At 27.3% G+C, this 23,525-nt stretch overlaps 2 protein-coding genes across 10 annotated transcripts; both read left to right on the top strand.

Moving 5' to 3' along the window:
* Window positions 1-3,842: 3,842 nt before the first annotated feature.
* Sf3b1 (splicing factor 3B subunit 1) lies at window positions 3,843-13,519 on the top strand. Of its 2 annotated transcripts, XM_035886385.2 has the most exons (19): window positions 3,843-4,055; window positions 4,374-4,552; window positions 4,625-4,711; window positions 4,823-4,949; window positions 8,299-8,378; window positions 8,708-8,875; window positions 8,951-9,167; window positions 9,254-9,658; window positions 9,752-10,215; window positions 10,305-10,662; window positions 10,843-11,135; window positions 11,210-11,335; window positions 11,422-11,643; window positions 11,727-11,909; window positions 11,997-12,185; window positions 12,248-12,423; window positions 12,516-12,788; window positions 12,903-13,119; window positions 13,231-13,519. In XM_035886385.2, the coding sequence occupies exons 1-19, from the start codon at window positions 4,028-4,030 to the stop codon at window positions 13,387-13,389; spliced, it is 3,951 nt and encodes a 1,316-aa protein (XP_035742278.1). In that variant the 5' UTR covers window positions 3,843-4,027; the 3' UTR covers window positions 13,390-13,519. The 2 variants fall into 2 exon arrangements, with proteins under 2 accessions (XP_035742278.1, XP_035742279.1); XM_035886386.2 differs by lacking the exons at window positions 3,843-4,055; window positions 4,374-4,552; window positions 4,625-4,711; window positions 4,823-4,949 and adding an exon at window positions 7,666-7,973.
* A 786-nt stretch (window positions 13,520-14,305) lies between these two features.
* Acf (ATP-dependent chromatin assembly factor large subunit) lies at window positions 14,306-23,453 on the top strand. 8 transcript variants are annotated; one of them, XM_035886380.2, is made up of 15 exons: window positions 14,306-14,433; window positions 14,728-14,907; window positions 15,225-15,363; window positions 15,554-15,768; window positions 15,833-16,043; window positions 16,163-16,392; window positions 16,472-17,145; window positions 17,209-17,679; window positions 17,790-18,265; window positions 18,328-19,104; window positions 19,189-19,415; window positions 19,483-19,658; window positions 19,876-19,989; window positions 21,961-22,306; window positions 22,918-23,453. In XM_035886380.2, the coding sequence occupies exons 2-15, from the start codon at window positions 14,795-14,797 to the stop codon at window positions 23,099-23,101; spliced, it is 4,353 nt and encodes a 1,450-aa protein (XP_035742273.1). In that variant the 5' UTR covers window positions 14,306-14,433; window positions 14,728-14,794; the 3' UTR covers window positions 23,102-23,453. The 8 variants fall into 8 exon arrangements, with proteins under 8 accessions (XP_035742273.1, XP_035742274.1, XP_035742272.1 ...); XM_035886381.2 differs by having other exon boundaries at window positions 14,329-14,639; window positions 21,964-22,306; window positions 22,918-23,452; XM_035886379.2 differs by having other exon boundaries at window positions 14,329-14,639; window positions 22,918-23,452.
* The last annotated feature ends 72 nt before the right edge of the window (window positions 23,454-23,525 follow it).

Raw genomic sequence — 23,525 nt, 5'->3', positions numbered from 1 at the left:
TTCTTTTATTTAAAAACTTTTGAATATTATCAAAAATAATATATCTAAATATTTTCGCTTTAAATCTTAAATAACTCATCCACTATATTATGAATATACATACTATTTAATATTATTTTATAATATAAAATATTGGAGAATAATATTATAGTATAATATTTTTGTTCTATCTTGTTTTATTTTAAGAAGTAATTCTGTGCTACCAAGAGATATTCTTTATATGCGTAAACTGCTATTATAAGAATATAGAATTAAAATATATATGTATATGTATGTGTATGTATGTATGTATATATGTATGTATGTATATATATAGTATATATTAAATACATTAAGTAGAGAGATAGAACGCATATCAAGCAAATAATTATATATTTGTGTATAATGTATTCGTAACGAGCTTAATACAATTAAAATTATAGTTATTTCATTTAATTCTATGAAACGATACTACTTATTCAGATTTTATTAAATTTACTCATTTTGAATTTTCAAAAAAATTGAATGTATGGATGTGAATATGCGTGCGCGCATGTATATATATATATATATATATATATATATATATATATATGTAACAATAATATTGATTATCCAAATATTATAACAATTTTTTAATTTTATTTTGCATATGAAAAAATCCAAATCTCTTGCAAAGAAAGCAATGTCACTGGTGCTCGTTTGGTGTATTCTATCATCAGAGAAATACTTTATTTAATAGAAATTTGAATAAGTACTAGTAGTATAATATTTATTTTTTTCGGAACAAAAATTGTAATATAGATAAGGTATTGTTATCCATAAATATTAATAGTTAGAAATATAATAATATAATAATGTACTGTCGTTAAAGCAACAATGGTGGAATGGTTTTAATATTAAAAAATAAATTATTAATAATTAAAATATTATATCAATATTGATATTTAAAACTAATAAAATGTAATTGTGCACTTTCCTTTTATGTATCATATTATACAGAATACATCAGAAATGCAGTGATATAAACAAAATAAGTAAATAAAATCTACATGGAAAAATTAAGCTAAAATTTGTGAATAAAATGAATTTTTCAAATGTAATTCTGAATTTGATAAACAAAATTTCAAAATCCATCCAATACGCATTCATTTATAAAAATAATTTGCGAATCCGAAAATTCTAATTTTAATGAATTTTTGTAATTTAGTAGAAGTGTTCGACACGTGAATAATTAAAAAGGATAAAACAAAATATTATCATTTTATGAAGTTTTAGAAATTTCAAATAGTGTATCTAGGATTATAAAAACATTAAACGAAGTATCTACAGGAGAAACAAGTGTTGATATTTATGACAGAATTACTCAATTTATTACAAAACTACTTTATCATATACTAAGAACTTCAACCTGAAGGAAGAGAAATATATGAGTAATGAAAATAATATTTTTCTATAACTAATTACATACATTTGACTTTTATTACATAAACAATAATAATTTAATCAAAATTAAAATTTTTCGTCTTATAAATGTGTAAATATCAATTTAGTATGTTGCTATTTATCCTTAAGTTGTCCTTTATTTAAATTGTTGTGCAGGTCGTTGTAGCTCTATAAAATAATAGGATCATTTCTCAATATTCTATCTCTATGTTCTCGATTGACTATTTCATTAAATATCAAATTGCACGTAACTTTAGAAATAAAGCTTAACGATTTCAAAACTTCAGTTACAAGGATTGAATTTTTGTTCTGTGAAAGGTTTTAAAATCCCGAAAAAAATAGTTGAAAAAAATTTTGTATTAATTAGGATATCGATTTTCTTAAACTAAAGTATTTCTTCCTTCGATATTTTTATATAAAAGCCACCAATATATTTCGAATATTTGAAATAGCATTACGTTTCATTCTGTATATAATACAACACGGATTTATATTATAATGTGAATTCGTATAATTGTAACTTGTATTCGTATAATATGTTAAAAAAGAGTTCATATCACACGGTACCATATAGTTTGGCCATCTTAAATATCTCCCTTGTTGTTAAAAATAAAAAAATACGTCCCAGAATAAAATTGTATCTTTTTAAGGAGAAAATACAATAATATGAAAATTGTATAACCAATGCGACTCTTATAATACAGATTCATATAATATGGAATATATTTCCTATGTTATATTATTTTTATAAACTTATTAAAGGTCAACAATAATAATTAGGGTTTTCTTTGCTGTAATTATATGACACAATGTTCTGCAGGAATCAAATAGAAAACACATCAGTGAATCCTACTTCACTCATCAAACTATTTTAACGTGAGTAATGTTTAAAGTGGGACTATAATACATGATGGGATATAAACTTTGTTTACCTTGAAATATTTCCGTTATTTATAATAATAGGGAAAAGTATTATATATGAAACTTAAATCGTATGGAGGGGAGATACAATAGCATGTAAATACTTTTTAGGTGCAGAGGTAGAGGAGATTTCAAAGTCATCTTTTTTATTTAATGAGATGCTATATTTTTTCTATCGCTGATAATGTAATAACCTCTGTTTTAAGGATTTCAGCATGTTAAGATTAAAGGTCATTCAAGGTTAAATGAATGGAGAGATAATATTTCTCACATCGACAAAAGATCGAAGCGTTGACCATTTTTGCTTATTTTTGCGTTGACAATTGCAATTTTTTTGTTGAACCATGAGAATGTTCTATCATCTTGGAACTTATTTGAGCATATACCACAATAATTTATTGTCTCATATTTTCCACTATAATCAGTACTTTTTGTTAGGTAACATTTTTGAATGCTTCCCAGAGAAAGAAATCAAATGAGGTTAAATCTGAACAATAAATTGATCTTTGGTCTTCCACGTTCTATCCATCAATTTGGTTAGAGTTAATTGAATGAGATGCATTTCAATTACAGTGCTATTTATCACAACAATCAATTGATATTGACTATCGATATTACTGACTATATACTTTATATCAAGTAACTGACGCATATCGATACAAGTTATATTGATGCATGAATACAATGACGTCATATGTACGAACACAAGAAACTTCAAAAGAAAGTTAGAGCGAAATAAAAGCAGACAATAGTTCTAGTTTAAACGTATTTAGATTGGAATAACTCATACACTAACTTAATTAATAAAGATAAGGGAATTTATATTAATGATTTGAAAAGCATTCAGGAAAATAAAAATGAATTGTATTCTATTTTTAATTTAAAAATAATTCTGATTCTATTTTTAATACCAAGATACCAAGACCATTAATTAATTTATTTTCTCCACGTTAGATTTGTTCCGTTTCAATACAGTATGTGAGCACGCCACATCGAATTCATAACCGAATGCTACCATCAATGCCGAAGCATTGATACGCTAGTTGTGTATGAATAATGTGTATCTATGATATAAAAGGGTCGAGTCGAATTTCATTCTTCGTTTTCGGAATTAAAAGCTCGCATCGTTATGTCCAGCAATGGGATTAATGAAGGACACAACTATACATTCACCAATCCAGTGGCGACAACGTCGAGATGTCAAACTCCTATAGTTCTTTATCTTTTCATTATTACTCGTCCTATTATCGATATTACAAACCGATAATTGAATTGTTGGAATTGTTAATAAATAAATTTCATTACTTGAATATAAAAACAATAACTTTATTAAAATATAAACTTACACACGTGAATACAATTACAAAATATATTTCCACATGTTTTTTGACAATTAACTGCTATATTGATTATCTTCCAATTTTTTCTCTCTCCCTTCTAGTTCTTTCAAGTTTTCATGGTTCAGCTGCGCCATCTTCAAGATGCGTCGATACAGAAGGAATTACTAATTTGCCACAATCCAATGGTCATCTGAGTTATTCTTCCTAGTACTCTAGTCTATATGAGAATTTTTCCTTTATATGGCAAAAAAATTAATATGGTGAAGCTTTTCTGTACGTATTGATACTGATTGCTATAATACAGTGGATTTAATACAATTTATTGAACCAACACTATTGCAATGGATTCCATTCCACGTACGCACGAAGGTCTGTATTATAATTACTTTATTTTTATATTATATACATTTACTATCAGATTAATTTAAATAAACTTTATGAGCTGTAATCAACAAATCAATGATTGATGTTTTATTAGGTTAGAAAGTATTTTGAATGCGTAAAATTAATAAGGATTTGTTAATTTTAAATATGTATATATTTTATTATCATCATGTAATACAATAATTTTATTTGTATCAACAATTTTATATTTTAATTCATCAATTATCATGGTATCAATTTTTATACATGCGTAAAATAGCAACCCTGTCCTCTATTAATATTTATTAACATAATGTATTTTAGATATTGAAGCACAGATCCGCGAGATACAATCCAAAAAAAAAGAAATTCAAAATGCAACAACAGAAAAAGATCAAGTAGGATTGGGCAAAACAGGTTTTTATGATCAAGATATTTATGATGGAAGTAATAACAAATATGATGGTTATGTTACTTCAATTGCTGCTAATGATGAAATTGAAGTAAGTAGATTTTATTCATAGGTATTTCGTATTCTGTATTAAGAATTAATTAAATATAATTTCTTATTTAAGGATGAAGATTATGAACCTAATACATTTGGTTCAAATAAAAGAGCTGGATATAATGCACCTGCAGCTCTTCTTAATGATGTGGCACAGGTATTTTTTTCTAAATATTTATGTAATGTTATATGCATTTAAGCTTATTATGCTTATGAAGATGTAACATATAAAATGTAATTAATATGATGTTCTTTTAATTTTTATCAGAGCGACAAAGATTTTGATCCATTTGCCGATAGACGACGTCCTACTATAGCTGACAGAGAAGATGAATATAGACAAAAGAGACGAAGAATGATAATCTCCCCAGAACGAGTTGATCCTTTTGCAGAAGGTTTGTATTCTTTTTTTATTGTGAATATTATACAAAAATCCAATAATTACCAATTATTTTTTATAATATACCAAAAGGTAACAACCAAAAATATTAAAAAAACTTTTGGAAATAGTACATTTTTAGTATTGATAACTGATAAAATATGTGATTGTGTAATAGGTTTGCACATAAAGATTTTATATTCATTATTATATGATTATGCAAAATATTAAAAGTTTTATTTCCTACATTCTTTTATAAGATTATTATGCATGATTTTATTCGGGAAACTTAAATTGAGTCATAAGCAAACTGTTTTTATAATAGTTCTCAGTGTGTTATTTTTGTGTTACATTGACAAGTGATATAATCTAAATCTGTAAATATCAGCAATCCTCTCATGATGTACTCAATCATTTTTTATACTGCTGCATATTGCTTAAAATTGTTTTTCACACATTTTGTATTTTAGACGACAATAATAAAATTTTCTATTTGCTCAAGTAATCATTTCTGGACCAATTAAATTTTGTATTTATGTGTTATAATCTTCTGTGATATTTCTAATATTGAATTATGAATAAAAGGATTTATTGGGTTAGTTTATAAACATTATTTTATGGTAATGACCTTTTTCTTTATAATAGCACTTATGTATCAATTTCAAGTAGTCAGTTTTAATATTGTGTAGCAAAAATATATAGCATGTCAATCTACTTCTTTATTTTAAATCACATGCTGTCAATTCTCAATTTAATAAATTGCTAATTTAATAATTAGTTGCATTAATTATTTTAATTTGGGCAAAGCTGCTTATGATATGATTGCTCTATTCCATCAGTACACAGCAAATTATTGCAAATTAATGATATACTTTTGCTAAATAACAAATAACTTATATCATAGACAATGTCTATCTTTAGTTCTTATAAGAGAAAATCCTGGATTTGGAAATTCAAGAAATTATGAAACTTTGAGAATATTTAGAGAATCTTCTTGAGTAAAAAATTATATTCTTTTATATTCGTTGTTAGGAACTATAAAATTCCCTTAACATTTTTTTCGTTTTCTTTTTTTTTCTCACAAAAACTTCTATTACAAAAAGTTATGCTTCTTAATGCGCTTTATCGTAAAAAAAAATATTTGTTAAACAATTGTAAAAATTACGAACAAAAAAGTTTACAAATTGTTTACAAATTCTGAAATTGTTTATATCATTAGAAAATGCTTTGCTCTTTAAAACGTAAGTATATTTACTTATTGTTTGGTATTTTTAAAATTGCGAAATTTAAGACGTGTTGAATTTATCTGAATCTGCTTTTATAATTTTTATATAGGTAGAAAGTCAAGTTCATTTAAAGAAATGTCGATGTCCTTCATATTTTAAAAAATATGATCATTGTATTAGCCTTGTTGAATTAAACATATTTTTTTTTATAAACTTATTTATATCATGAAAAATAATTCATGATATAATATTTTCAATTTTAGATGATTTAACCAGTACATTATAGATATTTTGTTGGTATTCATATCTGGTTTATATAAACATATGTGTTTTTTACTTCTATTATTTTTATGTACTCTAAACACAACATATAATTTCTATAGTAATAAAAAATAGTTGATTCTCTATTCGTTTTTTAAATTCTTTATTGATATACAAAACTTCAGAATTTCTAAACAATATGTAAACTTTTTGTTCAAAATTTTTTGAACTTGTTTAAATAATTTTTAGTTCTTTTTTTATAAATCGATATACTTCATTAAGATAAATAACTTTTGCTAACAGCTTTAAAAAAATAAAGAATGATAGGAAGAAAACTGAAGGGTGTTATTCATCTCCATAGATAGAAAACTGACAACAAAAATTCTTGTATTTCAGTGAAGGATCAATTCGTTATATATTAACAAAATTCCATAATTCCTTATAATTCAGGTTTGAAATCTACCTTTCTAAAAAAAATATAGTTGTATACAGAAATTATAAAAAAAATGTAACATCATGATATAAATATAAATATGATAAAACGTAAATAAAATATTATTTTTACATTTAACATTGAATTTATATCTTCTCTTCTAGAATATAATATAGTTGAAATTATATATGCGTGTGTGTGTGCCTTTATATATATATATATGTATATGTATACACACATATATATATAATCACAATTAACTTATAATGTTACGTCTTATCAAAACTTTAATATCTTTGGTATTATCATAAATTTTTTTGTAACGATGATGTTCTGAGCACATGTGTGTGATCATATTTAATATTTTAGACACAAGTGTAATATATATTGTGAAAACTGGCATGAATGAAGAGAGTGAATGTGTTTCTTTTGAAAAATATACTAATAAAAACATTTTTTTCCAATCTTAGTGATGGTCAACTTAATGGAATCAACCGCTAACTGAGGATACTATATTGAAGGTCAAATGAGATTGAGTTGTTGAGGACAAAAATAAACTTTTGTTCACTAAATGGTACAATGAAATTCAATTATATTATGGTAATTTATTGTTTATTTTCTAAACATATTAAAATTAAAATAAATTCCAGTTATAATATGATAATAATTTTATATTCCAATGATGATAGAAAATCAATTGTTAAAAGTAATAACTATCTTAAACTATTACTTAAATTATATGTTCCTATTTAGATTATAGATAATTATCTATTACAGAAAAGAAATAATCACAATATATTAATTTAATATTAGTTATCATATAATATTCTTAAATTTTTATATAAAACTTTTTTGTGGAACTTGAACAAATATTAATTCAAAATTATTTCGTATTAGTATTTGCCTTTTTTTGTTAAGTGAAGTTCTCGGTTTTAATTCTGTATGTTGAGTTTCATTGTGTCAAATATGTTAAAAATAAACTTATTCATTGAAATAGTATGAATGGTATGAGTGAAAATATTATTAATGACTAGAATGAGTTAATTTCTAGATGGCTAAAGTTTTTTTCAATATGGAAGACTTGAGCAGGACAATACAGCTTATGGCAGAAAACATTCACGTACGTATGCTATATGCCACCTACTGTTGCAGCTCTCTGAAACCCGTTGCAATAACTATATAGAATGAAATCCTATATTATTCTATATGTTTGGATGTTGTAATATTTCCAAATTTTTGACAAATACTATTATTCATGCAGCGTGGAATTGAGAGTCAATCCAGTAGTTTACTTAGAATATAAACAGATATTCTAAGGGCATTAAATAAAAATTATTGAAATGAAGTGAGTAGGACCAGTCATGATTAGAAATATAAATGTAAGAATTTTTATCAATAATAGTCTAATAGTTGCGCTTTGCGTTACGTTTGATTCATGATTACAGGTGGTAAAACTCCGGATATTGGTTCTAGGACATTTACTGAAATTATGCGGGAACAATTGCTTAAAGGAGAAGAAACTGAGGTGTGTAATGATAACTTAAAATTCTATAAAAGTTTAATAAATGTGTATATAACGGAATTATACATTATACATATACCATCAATCTCTAATGCCCCTCTTTACCTATGTTATTTTAACACAGTGGTTTTGTTTTACAAAATAATTTTACTAATTAAATAACTATCTAATAATTTATAATATAATATTCTAAACTTTTAATAATATATTTATAATTGAAAATAAAATATCATTTTAATATTTAACTATACTTTACATAAATCTAGTATTTTACTTATTTTTATTATATTTTTAAGCATAATATTAACCTAATTTTATTTGTAAATTTTTAGTTAAGAAAGAAATTAGCAGAAAAAGCCAAGGAGGGTACTTTAAAAGCAAATGGTGAACCTAAACCAGTACCTAAAAAAAGAGGACGTTGGGACCAAACAGATGATGTTCCTACGTCTAAGAAAATATCTGGAACTTCAGCTACTCCAACTTCATGGGATAATGCTGATGTGAGAATCACAATAGTTTCAAATATAACATTTTTTAATTATTATTTATATTTATTTTTCAAATAAATTTTATAGGTAACTCCAGCTGCTATTAGATGGGATGAAACTCCTGGTCATGGTAAAGGAGGAGAAACACCTGGGGCTACTCCAGGAATAAGCACTAGAATGTGGGATGCCACACCAGGGCATGCGACTCCTGGTGCTGCTACTCCTGGTAGGGAAACACCATCACATGAAAAAACTGTTTCTAGTCGTAGAAATCGTTGGGATGAAACACCAAAAACAGAAAGAGGTAAATTCAGATTGAATGTTAAAATGAATTACTGTTTCTGAAATAGTAATAGAACAAATTGTAAGTAATATAAACATTAAAAATAGAAACACCTGGACATAGCAGTGGATGGGCCGAAACTCCCAGAACTGATAGAGTAACTGGAGATTTAATTCAAGAAACGCCAACACCATCAGCCAGTAAAAGGCGCAGTCGATGGGATGAAACGCCATCAAATCAAACGCCTGGATCCATGACACCGCAAACACCTGCTACTCCACTTACAACTCCACACCAAGCTAGTGTTTTAACTCCAAGTGGAGTTACACCCACAGGACCTAAAGCAATGGGTTTGGCAACTCCAACACCAGGACATTTGATGTCTATGACACCAGAACAATTACAAGCTTACCGCTGGGAAAAAGAAATAGATGAAAGAAATAGACCACTTTCTGATGATGAATTAGATGCTTTATTCCCGCCTGGTTATAAAGTTCTACAACCACCTGCAGGTATTTCTGTATTTTGTGCATTGATAGTAAACCTGTAAATGAAGCCATATGTATACAATTATATGTTTTTAAATTATGTTATATTTTTAATAGGATATATACCAATACGTACACCTGCAAGAAAACTCACAGCAACACCAACTCCTATTGCTGGTACACCCCAAGGATTCTTTATTCAGACTGAAGATAAGAATGCAAAATTTGTAGACAATCAACCAAAGGGCAATTTACCATTTATGAAACCAGAAGATGCTCAATATTTTGATAAACTCTTAGTTGATGTGGATGAAGAAACTCTTAGTCCAGAAGAACAAAAAGAAAGGAAAATTATGAAACTACTTCTAAAAATTAAGAATGGTACACCACCTATGAGAAAGGCTGCTCTAAGACAAATTACAGATAAGGCAAGAGAATTTGGAGCTGGACCACTGTTCAATCAAATTCTGCCTTTATTGATGTCTCCTACTCTTGAAGATCAAGAAAGGCATCTGCTTGTAAAAGTTATTGATCGTATTCTCTATAAATTAGATGATTTGGTTAGACCATATGTGCACAAGGTAAGAATATTATATTGGTTAAGATCAAATATATTATTTACTTATTAGAATAATTATGATATGTAAATACAATGTTTTATTTTTCATAGATTTTGGTTGTTATTGAACCTTTGTTAATTGATGAAGATTATTATGCACGTGTTGAAGGTAGAGAAATCATTTCCAATTTAGCAAAAGCCGCAGGTTTAGCTACTATGATTTCCACCATGAGACCTGACATCGATAATATTGATGAATATGTTCGTAACACAACTGCTAGAGCATTTGCTGTGGTTGCTTCTGCTTTAGGAATACCTTCACTATTACCATTCTTAAAAGCTGTATGTCGTAGTAAAAAGTCTTGGCAAGCAAGACATACAGGTATTAAAATCGTACAGCAAATCGCTATCCTTATGGGATGTGCTATATTACCACATTTGAAAAGCTTGGTCGAAATAATAGAACACGGTAAATATCAAATTATATTATATTATATTAGATTAGCTAATAAATAATATCAGAATTTTCAGTATTTTATATTTAAATATATAATATAAGTATTTAATATTTTTTACTAAAAATGTCGACATTACTTGTTGGCTATAATATAATTTATTTACTTTCAAAGATAAATAATTTTATTTGTAGGACTGGTGGATGAACAACAAAAAGTTCGTACTATCACTGCATTAGCTATAGCAGCTTTAGCTGAAGCAGCAACACCATATGGTATTGAAAGCTTTGATTCTGTTTTAAAACCATTGTGGAAAGGTATACGGACACATAGAGGGAAAGGCTTAGCTGCATTTTTAAAAGCAATTGGATATCTTATACCGCTTATGGACGCTGAATATGCTAATTACTATACTCGCGAAGTAATGTTAATTCTTATTCGAGAATTTCAGTCTCCTGATGAAGAAATGAAAAAAATAGTTTTGAAAGTAAGATATATTTAAATTATTTACTTTAATAATTTTTCTTTTTATATAATATATAACTTACAATTTATAATTAGGTTGTCAAACAATGTTGCGGAACTGATGGCGTCGAAGCACAATATATAAAAGATGAAATTCTGCCACATTTCTTTAAACATTTTTGGAATCACCGAATGGCATTGGATCGTAGGAATTATCGACAGGTATCTTGCATTTACACACTTTTTATTTCATTAAAAATATTATGTATAAAAGTATAATGTAAATATAAATTACGTGAATATTACAGCTTGTTGACACAACCGTAGAAATAGCGAATAAAGTTGGTGCATCAGAAATTATTAATAGAGTAGTAGATGATTTAAAAGATGAAAATGAACAATATAGAAAAATGGTTATGGAAACTATTGAAAAGATAATGGGTAATTTAGGAGCAGCTGATGTCGATTCTCGTTTGGAAGAACAACTTATTGATGGTATACTATATGCATTTCAAGAGCAAACTACAGAGGTACATTATATTTTTTCTAATCGTAATACATTTTTTTATTAATTGTAATAATTGACAGTATAAATAATTATTTTTCATTATAGGATGTTGTAATGCTTAACGGCTTCGGTACTATTGTCAATACATTAGGAAAAAGAGTTAAGGCTTATTTACCTCAAATATGCGGTACCATATTATGGAGATTAAATAATAAATCTGCTAAAGTACGACAACAAGCAGCTGATCTAATTTCACGTATTGCAGTTGTTATGAAAACCTGTCAAGAAGTAAAATTAATATTCTATAAATTTTTAAACCAAATAACATATTATACAAATTCTTAAATATAATAAACAAATTCTTAAATATTTTAGGAAAAACTTATGGGTCATCTAGGTGTTGTACTTTATGAATATTTAGGTGAAGAATATCCAGAAGTTTTAGGCAGTATTTTGGGAGCTTTAAAGGCTATTGTTAATGTGATAGGAATGACCAAGATGACTCCACCTATAAAAGATTTATTACCACGATTGACTCCTATTTTAAAAAATAGACATGAAAAGGTTATACAACTTTTATAACAAAATTATATTATTAAAAAATTATTAAATTCATTATTTTATAGGTACAAGAAAATTGTATCGATCTTGTAGGTAGAATAGCAGACAGAGGACCCGAATACGTATCCGCTCGCGAATGGATGAGGATATGTTTTGAACTTTTAGAATTATTAAAAGCACATAAAAAAGCAATTAGACGAGCAACCGTTAATACTTTCGGTTATATTGCAAAAGCTATTGGGTAAATACCAAACTAAAAATATTACAAATAAATGAAATAATAATAAAAATTAATTAATAATCAAATTAAAAAAAATATATTTACGTTTTCAGACCACATGATGTTTTAGCCACACTTTTAAATAATTTAAAAGTTCAAGAACGTCAGAATCGTGTATGCACAACCGTAGCTATAGCCATAGTTGCAGAAACATGTAGTCCATTTACAGTTTTACCAGCACTGATGAATGAATACAGAGTACCTGAATTAAATGTCCAAAATGGTGTACTAAAATCTTTATCTTTTTTATTTGAATATATTGGAGAAATGGGAAAAGATTATATCTATGCTGTTAGTCCATTATTAGAAGATGCACTCATGGATAGGTAAGTTCATTGTATAAATACATACTTTTGTTATTGTGAGAACATATTGATATAACGATATATCAATTTCAATGACATTACAGTATATTCACAATTAATTTTATTACATAATAGGGATTTAGTACATAGACAAACAGCTTGTGCAGCTATTAAACATATGGCACTTGGTGTTTATGGTTTTGGCTGCGAAGACGCATTAATTCATTTATTAAATCATGTATGGCCCAATGTTTTTGAAACTTCACCACATTTGGTGCAAGCATTTATGGATGCAGTTGATGGTTTACGTGTTGCACTTGGTCCAATAAAAATATTACAATATACATTACAGGTATATTAATTTTATAGATTCCATTTAAATGTTGTGTATGTAGATATTCGGTTTATTTAGCAATATTAATATTATTTTCTATATATACCTTATTTTGTTTTTTTACTTTAGGGTTTATTTCATCCCGCTAGAAAAGTTCGAGATGTGTATTGGAAAATATATAATTCTCTTTATATTGGTGGACAAGATGCTCTTGTTGCTGGTTATCCACGAATTATGAATGATCCAAAGAATCAATATATAAGATACGAATTGGACTATATTTTGTAATAAATAAGTACAATGTGCAAACTATGTAATATCTATGACAATTATTACAATCAATTTATAATACATTATAAAAAATGTGTTTCATATTATATTGAATCAAATTAATATAGCTACAATATTTATTTTTTGTTTGCTTTATTCAATAAACCATATAAATAGTTTAAGAAAATTTCTATTTAAATTAGTAATTATGATTATTAATAAAACTGTAAAAATAAAAGCCTATGTAACAATTGTATCTAATTGATTTCGCAATATTATATATTTTTGAATAATTATAATAGTACACAAAATCTAATTTTAAGCATGTTGAAGATATTGCATAAACATTTTAAATATATTTATCTATACAGTGAAATTATAATACGAAAACAATCTGTGATGTATTAATACTCTTAATGTTTTCGATCTTGTATATGAAAAATTTCATATTGTTGTTTCCATCAATAATTCTAAAGGTACTTGAATCGTTGAGTGCACTTTTTCTCTGATTGTTTTCAAGAAGTTAATTATCAGAAAAAAGAAGAAATTGTAACGATTAAACGAAATACATGCAATATCCACTTGCATAAATCTATGTAAATTCAAATTCCATCGAAAAGAATTCTATTGCGATTACGTTTTACAAAAGTTGTTCCCGCCAAATAATTCTTGTATGATAAAAAAAAATACTTAGACGTTGCCAACTATATAAACCGAATATGATTCAAATATATCAACCAGAGCATTTTTACATTGCAAAACATTATTCGAAGAGAACAATCTCAGTTCAACAAATGATATTTATGTAACGATAAAACAGAAAACAAATTGAAGTATTTTGAATTCAAGTACGATAAGAAAGATTTATATATAAATGTGACAATCAAAGTTATGAAATCATCGTTCGAAAAGTCGGTTTTTGTTAGGTTGGTATAATTTGTCCTCACGGTAGTTTCCGGTCTTCACGGTGTATGCCAGGTGTAAATGCATGCATTTTCACAAGCCGCCGTGAAAAAACGCGCTTTGTCAAGAATTTATAAACCTTTATGTGAATTAAAATTGGTATGGTGTATGTAATAATACTTGGAATACATTGTCGATTTATATTATCATAACGGAATAATAGTAAACTACGGTCAACTGTTTTGCATTATTATTCGTGATAGCGTTCACTTATTACGTACGTGCATCATCAGTTAAAAAACACATCGGTCTCTGTATTCATGCCAATTTGTCATCGTTGTACCATCATATCGTTTAAAAAGAACGTAAGAACGAATAAACTGTCCAATCTTCTTTGTTTTTTGTTTTCTTCTTTAACGCATAAAAATAAAAAGAAAACTTCTTGTTTGTAAGATCGATTATCAAGCAACAAAAGCCGCAAACGAGCGGATGTTAAGTGATTTTGACATCAAGCGTTGACATGCCGCTTCTTCGAAAGCAGCCGTTTCAACGTCTTCACGTCTCCTCCGACTTTAAGGATGACGATGAGGTTTTCCACTGTGAAGTTACTAATGAGATCTTCAAAGACTACAAGTAAGTTAATAACATTAAGAAAAATTGTATCAAGAAAAACTTTGTAATTTTATTGTGTTCATTTGGATTTACTCTCTTTATAATGTTTACTTCAATATTTAGGATTATATTCGTATCTTTTTTAATAGTATAGAATATTGTTTTTATTTATTTATTTACCTTTAAACATATGTAATTTATTTAGCTTTGAAATGATAGCAAAAGTGCTCATTTATTTTGTAGTTTTATCTTTTAGATAAATATTATATAGCTATTACTATTAATAATTCTTTATTTGAGAAGTTGTGCGATTCATTTATTAATATTATATGTTGCAGTGAATTTTGTGAGAGAATTATTCTATGCAACTCTCTTATATGGTCATGCAGTATCACGGGAAGAACTAATATGACATATGAAGAAGCATTGCAATGTGAAGAAAATGCTAAAAAAAGTCTAAAGGAGTTTCCGATGGAAGTATGATATATTTATATATAATATTATTTCATATTATGTTATTTGTTTTCTTATTTAATGAGTCATAGTGACAGTGCATTAAACAGAAGTATTTAAACATACTTTAGACTGAGTTATGCATGTAATACTTTTTATTTGGACTATACTGTTGCATTACTTCTCTTATATCTTAGGACCTTATTTTTCATAGTTACGGATTCCTATATTATACCTTGCCAGTAAAACAAATAGATCATCTTTTAATGAAATGGTAGAGGATGTTTACCAATTTGCAAGAGATCGATACTTTGTTGGTGAAATGGTTGAAGCAAGTTTTACTGAAGAATCATGGTGTGATTGTCATGTTCTCCAAGTTATTGAACCAACAGAACAACAACTTAAACCTTATACTAAAGATACTAGCAGGTACATATCTTATTTCTATATAAATATTTAAATATTTTCATCGATTTAATTATTATAATCGTAGGAGTCCACAAGAACATCAGTATCATCCACCAGCCAAGCTATTTCGTTATGAAGTAGAACAATTAGATTGTGGAGATTCTGATGTTAGTCAACTTATGATAGTAGAAGCTGGACAAGTAAGAAGACGAAAACAGCATTATAGTAGGGAACGTAATAAAATATTTCTTCGTCAGCTCTGTGAACAAAATGAAAATGGTATATGGATAGTTAAGGTTAGCAGAATATAACATTTATTATATTTGTAATGTAAATAATCTGTAATTTGAATGTAATAATTATGTTCATAATATTTGCTATATTTTATAATATTTTAATTTGTTATTTTCCTTAGGAGAGTGTCTTACAAAAATATGGTATCAGTAAAGTACGTTTTGATACAATATTTACTGGTCCTGCACCTGATTTTTCTATGCGTACCAAAAAAGTAGTAAAACATAAACAAGAATCTATAGAAAAATTCCTTACTTCAGATGTATCCAAACATAGAACCTTTGAAAAACCTGACCCATTAAAAAAAGTGAATGAAACTGGAATAGTTGTGAAAAAATATAGAAAACCAAGGTAAGGTTTTTCTATTATACTTAATAAAAAATTACATGATATTATAAGATTTTCTTAATGCTTTAAAGTTTATCAACAGAACAAATGGCAAATTTAAAGAAGACCTTAAAGCCAAAGCTCTTGAAGAAAAAGCAAAACGTAAAGAGGAAAGAGTATTGAAAAGTGAACGAAAAAAAGAAGAGAAACAAAAATTAGCCGCTCTTGCTGCATATGTAAGACAATGGAATAAACCACGAGAAGATCTCGAATGTGAAGATCTTCGTCTTATTCCAGAATCTGTCCCAATTAATTCTAGTATACCTAATGAAAAGTTTGGTGATTGTGCATTTATCTTAGAATTTCTGGAGTTCTTCAACGAAGAGTTAGAAGTTGTTTCATATTTTCCTGGTGGCTTTAACCTTGATTTATTAGAGAGATCAATGTTAACCAAAGAAGCTTCTGGACCATGGAGCGATTTATTACAGTTACTACTGTCAAATATTTTCAAATACCAAGCAGCAGAGGAAGATGAAATTCATGCACATGCGTCTAACATAGTAGTTGATATTAATATATATGAAGGAGTATCATCTATGGAAAAATCAGTAAAATTAGCAACCATAGCTTCTAAATGGTGTCAAACACAACATGGATGCAAGTTATCAGAGCTTACATTAGATCATACAACATTAAGTGAGATTTTAAGACAGCATTTATTAAGTTCTGGTGGTCGAATAAGCGAAGCTGCTTCAAAATGGCGCTATTCTCAACGAGGTATGAATTAGATTTCTTCTTATATCTGTGAAAACATTACAATAAAATATGATTTATTGTTAGGTGGATATACAAACCTTGATGATCCTGCACTTCTCTTAAGAATAAATGAAACATATATTTTAAGATTGTTAGGGCATCGTAATGTTTGTGAATTTAATTTAGATGACAAATTAAAATTAGTAACATGTCTCATAAATCAATTACTTACTTTTGCTTCGATACGTGATTTTATTGAAGAAAGACATGAAAAACTTCATCAAGCAAAGAAAGAATTAAAACTATTTATGATTGCTGAACAAAAAAAAGGAAAGGAAGAAAAAGAAAAATTGAAAGAAAAAGAAGGAAAACTAGACGACGAGGATCAGAAACCGAAGAAAATTACACGTGGTAATTGCGAGGAAGAGAAAAAGAGAGAAGAATATGAATATAAATTAAAAGAATTGCAGGAAGCATCCAGAGACAACAAAATGATGGTATATTTAGGTGCAGATAGAGCTCATAGGAGATATTGGAGATTCTTATCAATACCAGGTTATTTTAAATTAATAGATATATTTCTAGTTGTAAAGTAATTAATTTCATGCTTCCTTTCTGTAATAATATATTATTAATTGCAAACTATATTGCTTTTTCACATATAGGCTTATTTGTGGAAAATGATGAATGGTGGCCAGGTAATTGTCTTCCTGAAGGAACTCCATATAATCCAGAGTTAAAAGATAGAGAAGCAACGTACGCATATTTAAGAAATAAATTTGAAGATGAATTTAGTGATAAAGAAAACAGTTTTAAAAAAGCTAGAAAATCACCAAAAAAAGTTACATTTTCTGAGAAAAATGGTGTTAAATCTCCTAGAAAAGATTTTAAACATGAGTTAACAGATATTAGACATAATTTAATGGCATGTACAGGAGATAAAGATTGTCCTATACACTGGAAGAGATGTGGATCTAAATGGAGTTTTTATGGGAAAATAGAAGATATAGAAACTTTAATAAATTCTCTAAGTAAAAGAGGAATTAGAGAAGGTGAATTACGTAATAACCTAGAACATGAAATGTCTAGTTTAATATCTGTAATTGAGGAATGCCCCAGACATAAATTGAATCCTGAAGTTGTAAGTATCTTGATTGTAATTATGAAATACAAAATGACATACAAATTTACTGTTTGTATTAGTTTTCAGAACCTGTAAAAGGACAGGCCAATAAGACTGGAAAGAAAAATAAATATGAAAATGCTAACCTAAATTTTCCTACTAACTTGTCAGTTGATAATGTAATGGAAATGACATTAAGAGATTTTATTTTAGACTTTGAGGAAAAAATTAAAGGTGGTTGTTTAGGAAATTTAAAAGTTATTGATCGAGATTCATGGAGGAAAGCAATAAATAATGAGAGTTATGATAAACAGTGTGAAAAATTAGTATATGGTATAAATGAGATTGATGCAGATGTTGCTCCTAATATTGTATTGGATAAAGTAAAAAATGAATCCAAACAAAGTAGACCTGGTACTCCAGATTCAGAAATTAGTAGTATTAATATAAGAAATTATAAAGATCCTGGAAAGTACCTTGGTCCTCCTAATGAAAATGAAATTTATCCAGATCCAAAACAACAAACAAATATTAAACAAATGGCTTGTGCTATTTTACAGCTATCTCATGCTATAGAACAACGGTACTTAAAAAAGCCATTAGGTACAGATGAAAAAGATAAAAAATGGTCTTGTGAAGAAGCTCGAGATAAATGGGAACAATCTCTTATGGCTTCAACGAGCTGGTCTCAATTATTTGTGCACTTAAATACTTTAGAAAATAGTATTGCATGGGGTAGAAGCGCATTTAATGCTCAATGTCGAGTATGTCGAAGACGAAGAGATGCAGAAAATATGCTACTGTGTGATGGATGTAATAAAGGCCACCATCTGTACTGTTTAAAACCAAAATTAAATGTAAGCCTCTCATTCGTACTTTTATCATTTCTTACTATGCAAATATCATTGCATATGTAAAAGCAAATCATATGTACTTTTTAGGCAGTACCTGAAGGGGATTGGTTTTGTTCTACTTGTAAACCACCAGAAATAAAACCAAAAGAAAAAGTTAAGAAACGAAGAAAATTTGAAGATGAAATTGATGAAGATTTAATTTTAACCAAAGAAACTCGACATAATCGTGCCAAACGTATTCCTGGGAGTGAAGATGAAGAAGATCAAGATAAAGATCAAAAAGATGAAATGGAAGAAGGAAGTGATGAAGACATGTAAGTAATATTATTAGAATATAGAAATAAGACCATAATTATAAATGAAAATTCAATTATTTGGCAGAAACAAATCAATTAATGTATGTTCTTCGTGCAAAAGTGGTGGAAAGCTCGTTAGTTGTGATATTTGTTCAAATCATTTTCATTTGGAATGCATTGAACCTCCTTTGTCGAGAATGCCAAGAGGCAGGTGGTCTTGTATAAGTTGCAAAGAAAGAAGAAAACCTATTTCTAAATTTGGTAAGAATTCTTTTAATATTACAGTAAATAATGAATTGTCTAGTCTTGTTGAAAGATGGTAAAAATTAAAAAATAAGTTATGCACTGATTGCTATTTTACTATAAGTTTTGGTATATTAGGAATAATCAAAACCTGATAAGGAAAAAATATATGGATGCTTTATCGTTGTAATCTTAACAGTGTTTGAAGATTTCTTAGTTTTTACTGTGTTCTTAGTGAGGGGGCGTGAAAGGGAAAGAGACAAGGAGAGGTTGTGCGCAGCAGCAGCACGCTCTCGCATCCATGGCTTTGCCAAGAGCCTCCTCACTACAGAATCTACAGACTGGGATGGTCTGTATTATACCCTTTTCTATAAATGTCTAATTTTTTCTAAAGATGCTCATAAAATATTTTTACAGATAAGTAGTGGCATTTCGTAGCACTTTTTAATATATAATCATTGTTATATATAATACATACACAGAATGCCTCATTTAAAATTGAACACTTAAATATTTCTCTTGGATTGAATAATATGAAAAAGTAATACAAGATAAATAAAATCACGTTTGAGTGGAAAAAATATAGGAATGTTAATCTTACCTACTTCAATCCAACTGATGTATTTTTTAAATCATAGTGCTTAAATTATTCCACAAGAGTACATTATAATAAATTAAATAACAAATGAATAAAAAAGAGACTGTTAGATTTTTCTTTGGGATTGTTTTCAATCATCTTTACTATTTACTTTGAACAACCTATTTCTCTCCAAGACATGAAAAGATGTGTTATTATCACAGTATTAATATAGAAAAACAATTTCGGATATGTATTGATTTATTGAACTATTAATGGCACCAGTGATCTTAAAATATACTATTTCTATATTGTTTCCATTTAAACGTGATTTTTTCGTTTAAGTTCATTTTATGTTTAAAAAGATATACCCTCCGAATATAATATTTTATAAGCCATATTACAATGACAAAAACGTTTTATTAAAAAATTGAAAAAATTTTTTATATTTAATTATTTCCCTTGAATGTATTCTTGTCCTGTTATATTTTTTCATATCACCCAATCCAAAGGAAATATTTAGACGTTCGATTTTAAGTAGGATATCCCGTATATACATATTAAATGGGAACACTTAAATATCTCTGTAATTTATGATTTTATGGAAAATGTCCTTAAGACAAAGTTATACTGCTTGAAAGGGCACATCTAATGATGGAAAGAATTTTTTCTCAAGATCATTTTTTTAAGATTTCAAGGTTATCGGTATTATTTTAAATAAAACTATGAATTTTTTTTTGCATGAATTCACTTCTCATGCTATTCTAAACAAAAAAAAGTACAAGAATACAAGAATATTGACATAAATGTTAACGTAAAAAATATCTAGTGATTCACGCAATTGTAACAACTCAAATCTTCTTTTTGATTGAAGTTAGCCAAAAATTTTAGAAAAAAAGATGGAAGATTCAAGGTGAACTACATATTCACGATCATATATTTTCTCAAGTGCATTATATACATGTGCATGTGCAATTGAAAAAAATGCATGTGTATGAGTATTTAAAAAACAATAATGCATATGCATTTGCAAAAAAAATATCGTGAATATGTAATCCATTTGGAACCATTCAACTTTTTCTTCTAACATTTTTTCCAACTAAATCCAAAAATATGGCTTGTTACAGTTACGTTTGTCACTAGACATTTTTTCAAAATACCTTATTAACTAATTATTTTTTGACATTGTAGCTTTATATTTATTTATTTAGAATAGCACGAGAAATTATGCAAAAATCATTTAAAATGTAAATAGATACAGAAAAATTCTTAGGTTTCCATTTTTAAAAATACCAATAACTTTGAAATCTTGTAAAAAAATGATCTCTAGAAAAAATAATTTTCATCATTAGTGTACCCTTTCAAATAGTGTAACTTTGTCTTAAGAACTTTTTCCATAAAATTAAAAATAATGAAGGTATTCAAGTATTCTGATTTAAATAGTCCATCCTGTATATGCTGAAGTATATGAAATGAATTGCATGTTTCAAAACTGCATTGTTGTAAAACTCCAAATATGTTTTTCTATAATCATTTTTGTTTTAATTAAAAAAATAGCAGCTTATAATTTTAAAACATTTATATTATATTTTTTATATAGATAATATTTAATAGTAAAATTTATTCTATTTCATATATATACAATTTGATTAATATATAACAATTATTTTAAGTATTATTATGATCTTAACATAATATAAATAATATTACATTTTAATAAATGAAGATATCTATATTTTCCAGCAGATAGTAATTCAGATGATACAGAGCCAAGGCAAACTCGTAGAGCAACAAAAAGAGCTGCAGAAAATTTCCAAGAAGACAAAACAGTTAAAGGATATATGACGAAGTTACAAGAGTTATTATTAGATATCAGACATCATAGAGATTCGTGGCCTTTTCTTTCTCCTGTCACAAAAGATGAGGTTCCAGATTATCATGACATTATATCTAACCCTATGGACTTTGGTACAATCAAATACAAACTTGGAAATGGAGGGTATGAAAACTTACAACAATTTTTTAATGACTGTCACTTGGTTTTTGAAAATTGTCAAGCATATAATCAGGAACATAGTTCGGTTTATAAGTAAGTAAAATTAAAAACGAAAAAGAATATTTTATATTAGTTCGGATGCCAGAGATTTTGAGAGTAGGTAGGAACTTCTACAGGCATTAATATATTTGAATTTATTCGATAATATGAATATATATGTTAGTCTTAAATACATTGTAACTTTTTATTAATTAGAAATTTCCTAAATTTCTGAAGAATTATTTTTATTATTTTCGTAAAATTTTAAGTATTTTTGCTTTTCTATGTTAACAAGATTAAACATATAATCCAAAATTATATTCAACATATATGTTAATACAAGCATCTTATTTGTGCATGCCATATTAGATATTACATACTTATACTAACTGTGTATAGAAAAAGTTAGGTAAAATGGGCATACATTACTTTGATAGTTTTTAAAATTTAAGTTATGGTTGTGAGATGATAATTTAAGATGACAGTTATATATATATGGTATGTGTTTAATTTGTATTGTATATATTTAATATATATATTGTACATAAATATCAGTAAAATCAGATTGAGAACAACTGTACTAACAAAGAAGGAAGAATCTTTGGCCTCCGAACATATGAATTAGTATATTTAATTAGAGTAAGGCTATGTCCTTTTAAAAATAGTTATGTTTATAGGGCAGGTTCAAGATTATTGAAGTATTTCGAAAAGCGATGCAAGGAAATAGGATTGAATTTTGAAGATGACACAGGACAGTCAATTGCTAAAAAGCCAAAATTAAACAGGAGCGATACCAATGAAAATGGCATTGAAAACGAAGAAAATTTAGAAGTTTTAAAGAAGAGATAAAAACAACGCACGTTTTATGTTTTACTCTAAAAGATTGAGTTTGCTTATTTAAAAATGCAACATTTAAGTATTTATAAAATATTCAACTGAATGCTTAGATAATATAATAATGATTACTATTTACGAATTTACACATCTGAACAATAGATCTTGCTAATTCAGAATACATTATATTATGTGGTAAATGTGTGGTTCTTTTTACAAAATTTTCAAAAATTAGTATAATAGCACTTGGTTTTTTTCCGAAGATCAGCTTGTTTATAAACAATTAAAAACTTTAGGCTGGGCCTACGCAAATATATGGTACAAATTATTATTATTCATTACACTGTACAGCGGTCATTGAAACAGTCCTTTGTAACTGTGTATGTTTTATACAATTAATTTGGTAATAAATATTTTCAAAATCAATCAAGTGTTCACA

Source organism: Vespa mandarinia, chromosome 6 (assembly GCF_050613455.1).
Source record: "Vespa mandarinia isolate Hongniang chromosome 6, ASM5061345v1, whole genome shotgun sequence".
NCBI classification, from domain to species: domain Eukaryota; kingdom Metazoa; phylum Arthropoda; class Insecta; order Hymenoptera; family Vespidae; genus Vespa; species Vespa mandarinia.
Note: the sequence above shows the minus strand (reverse complement) of the source record. Positions and strands in the feature narration are given on the sequence as shown.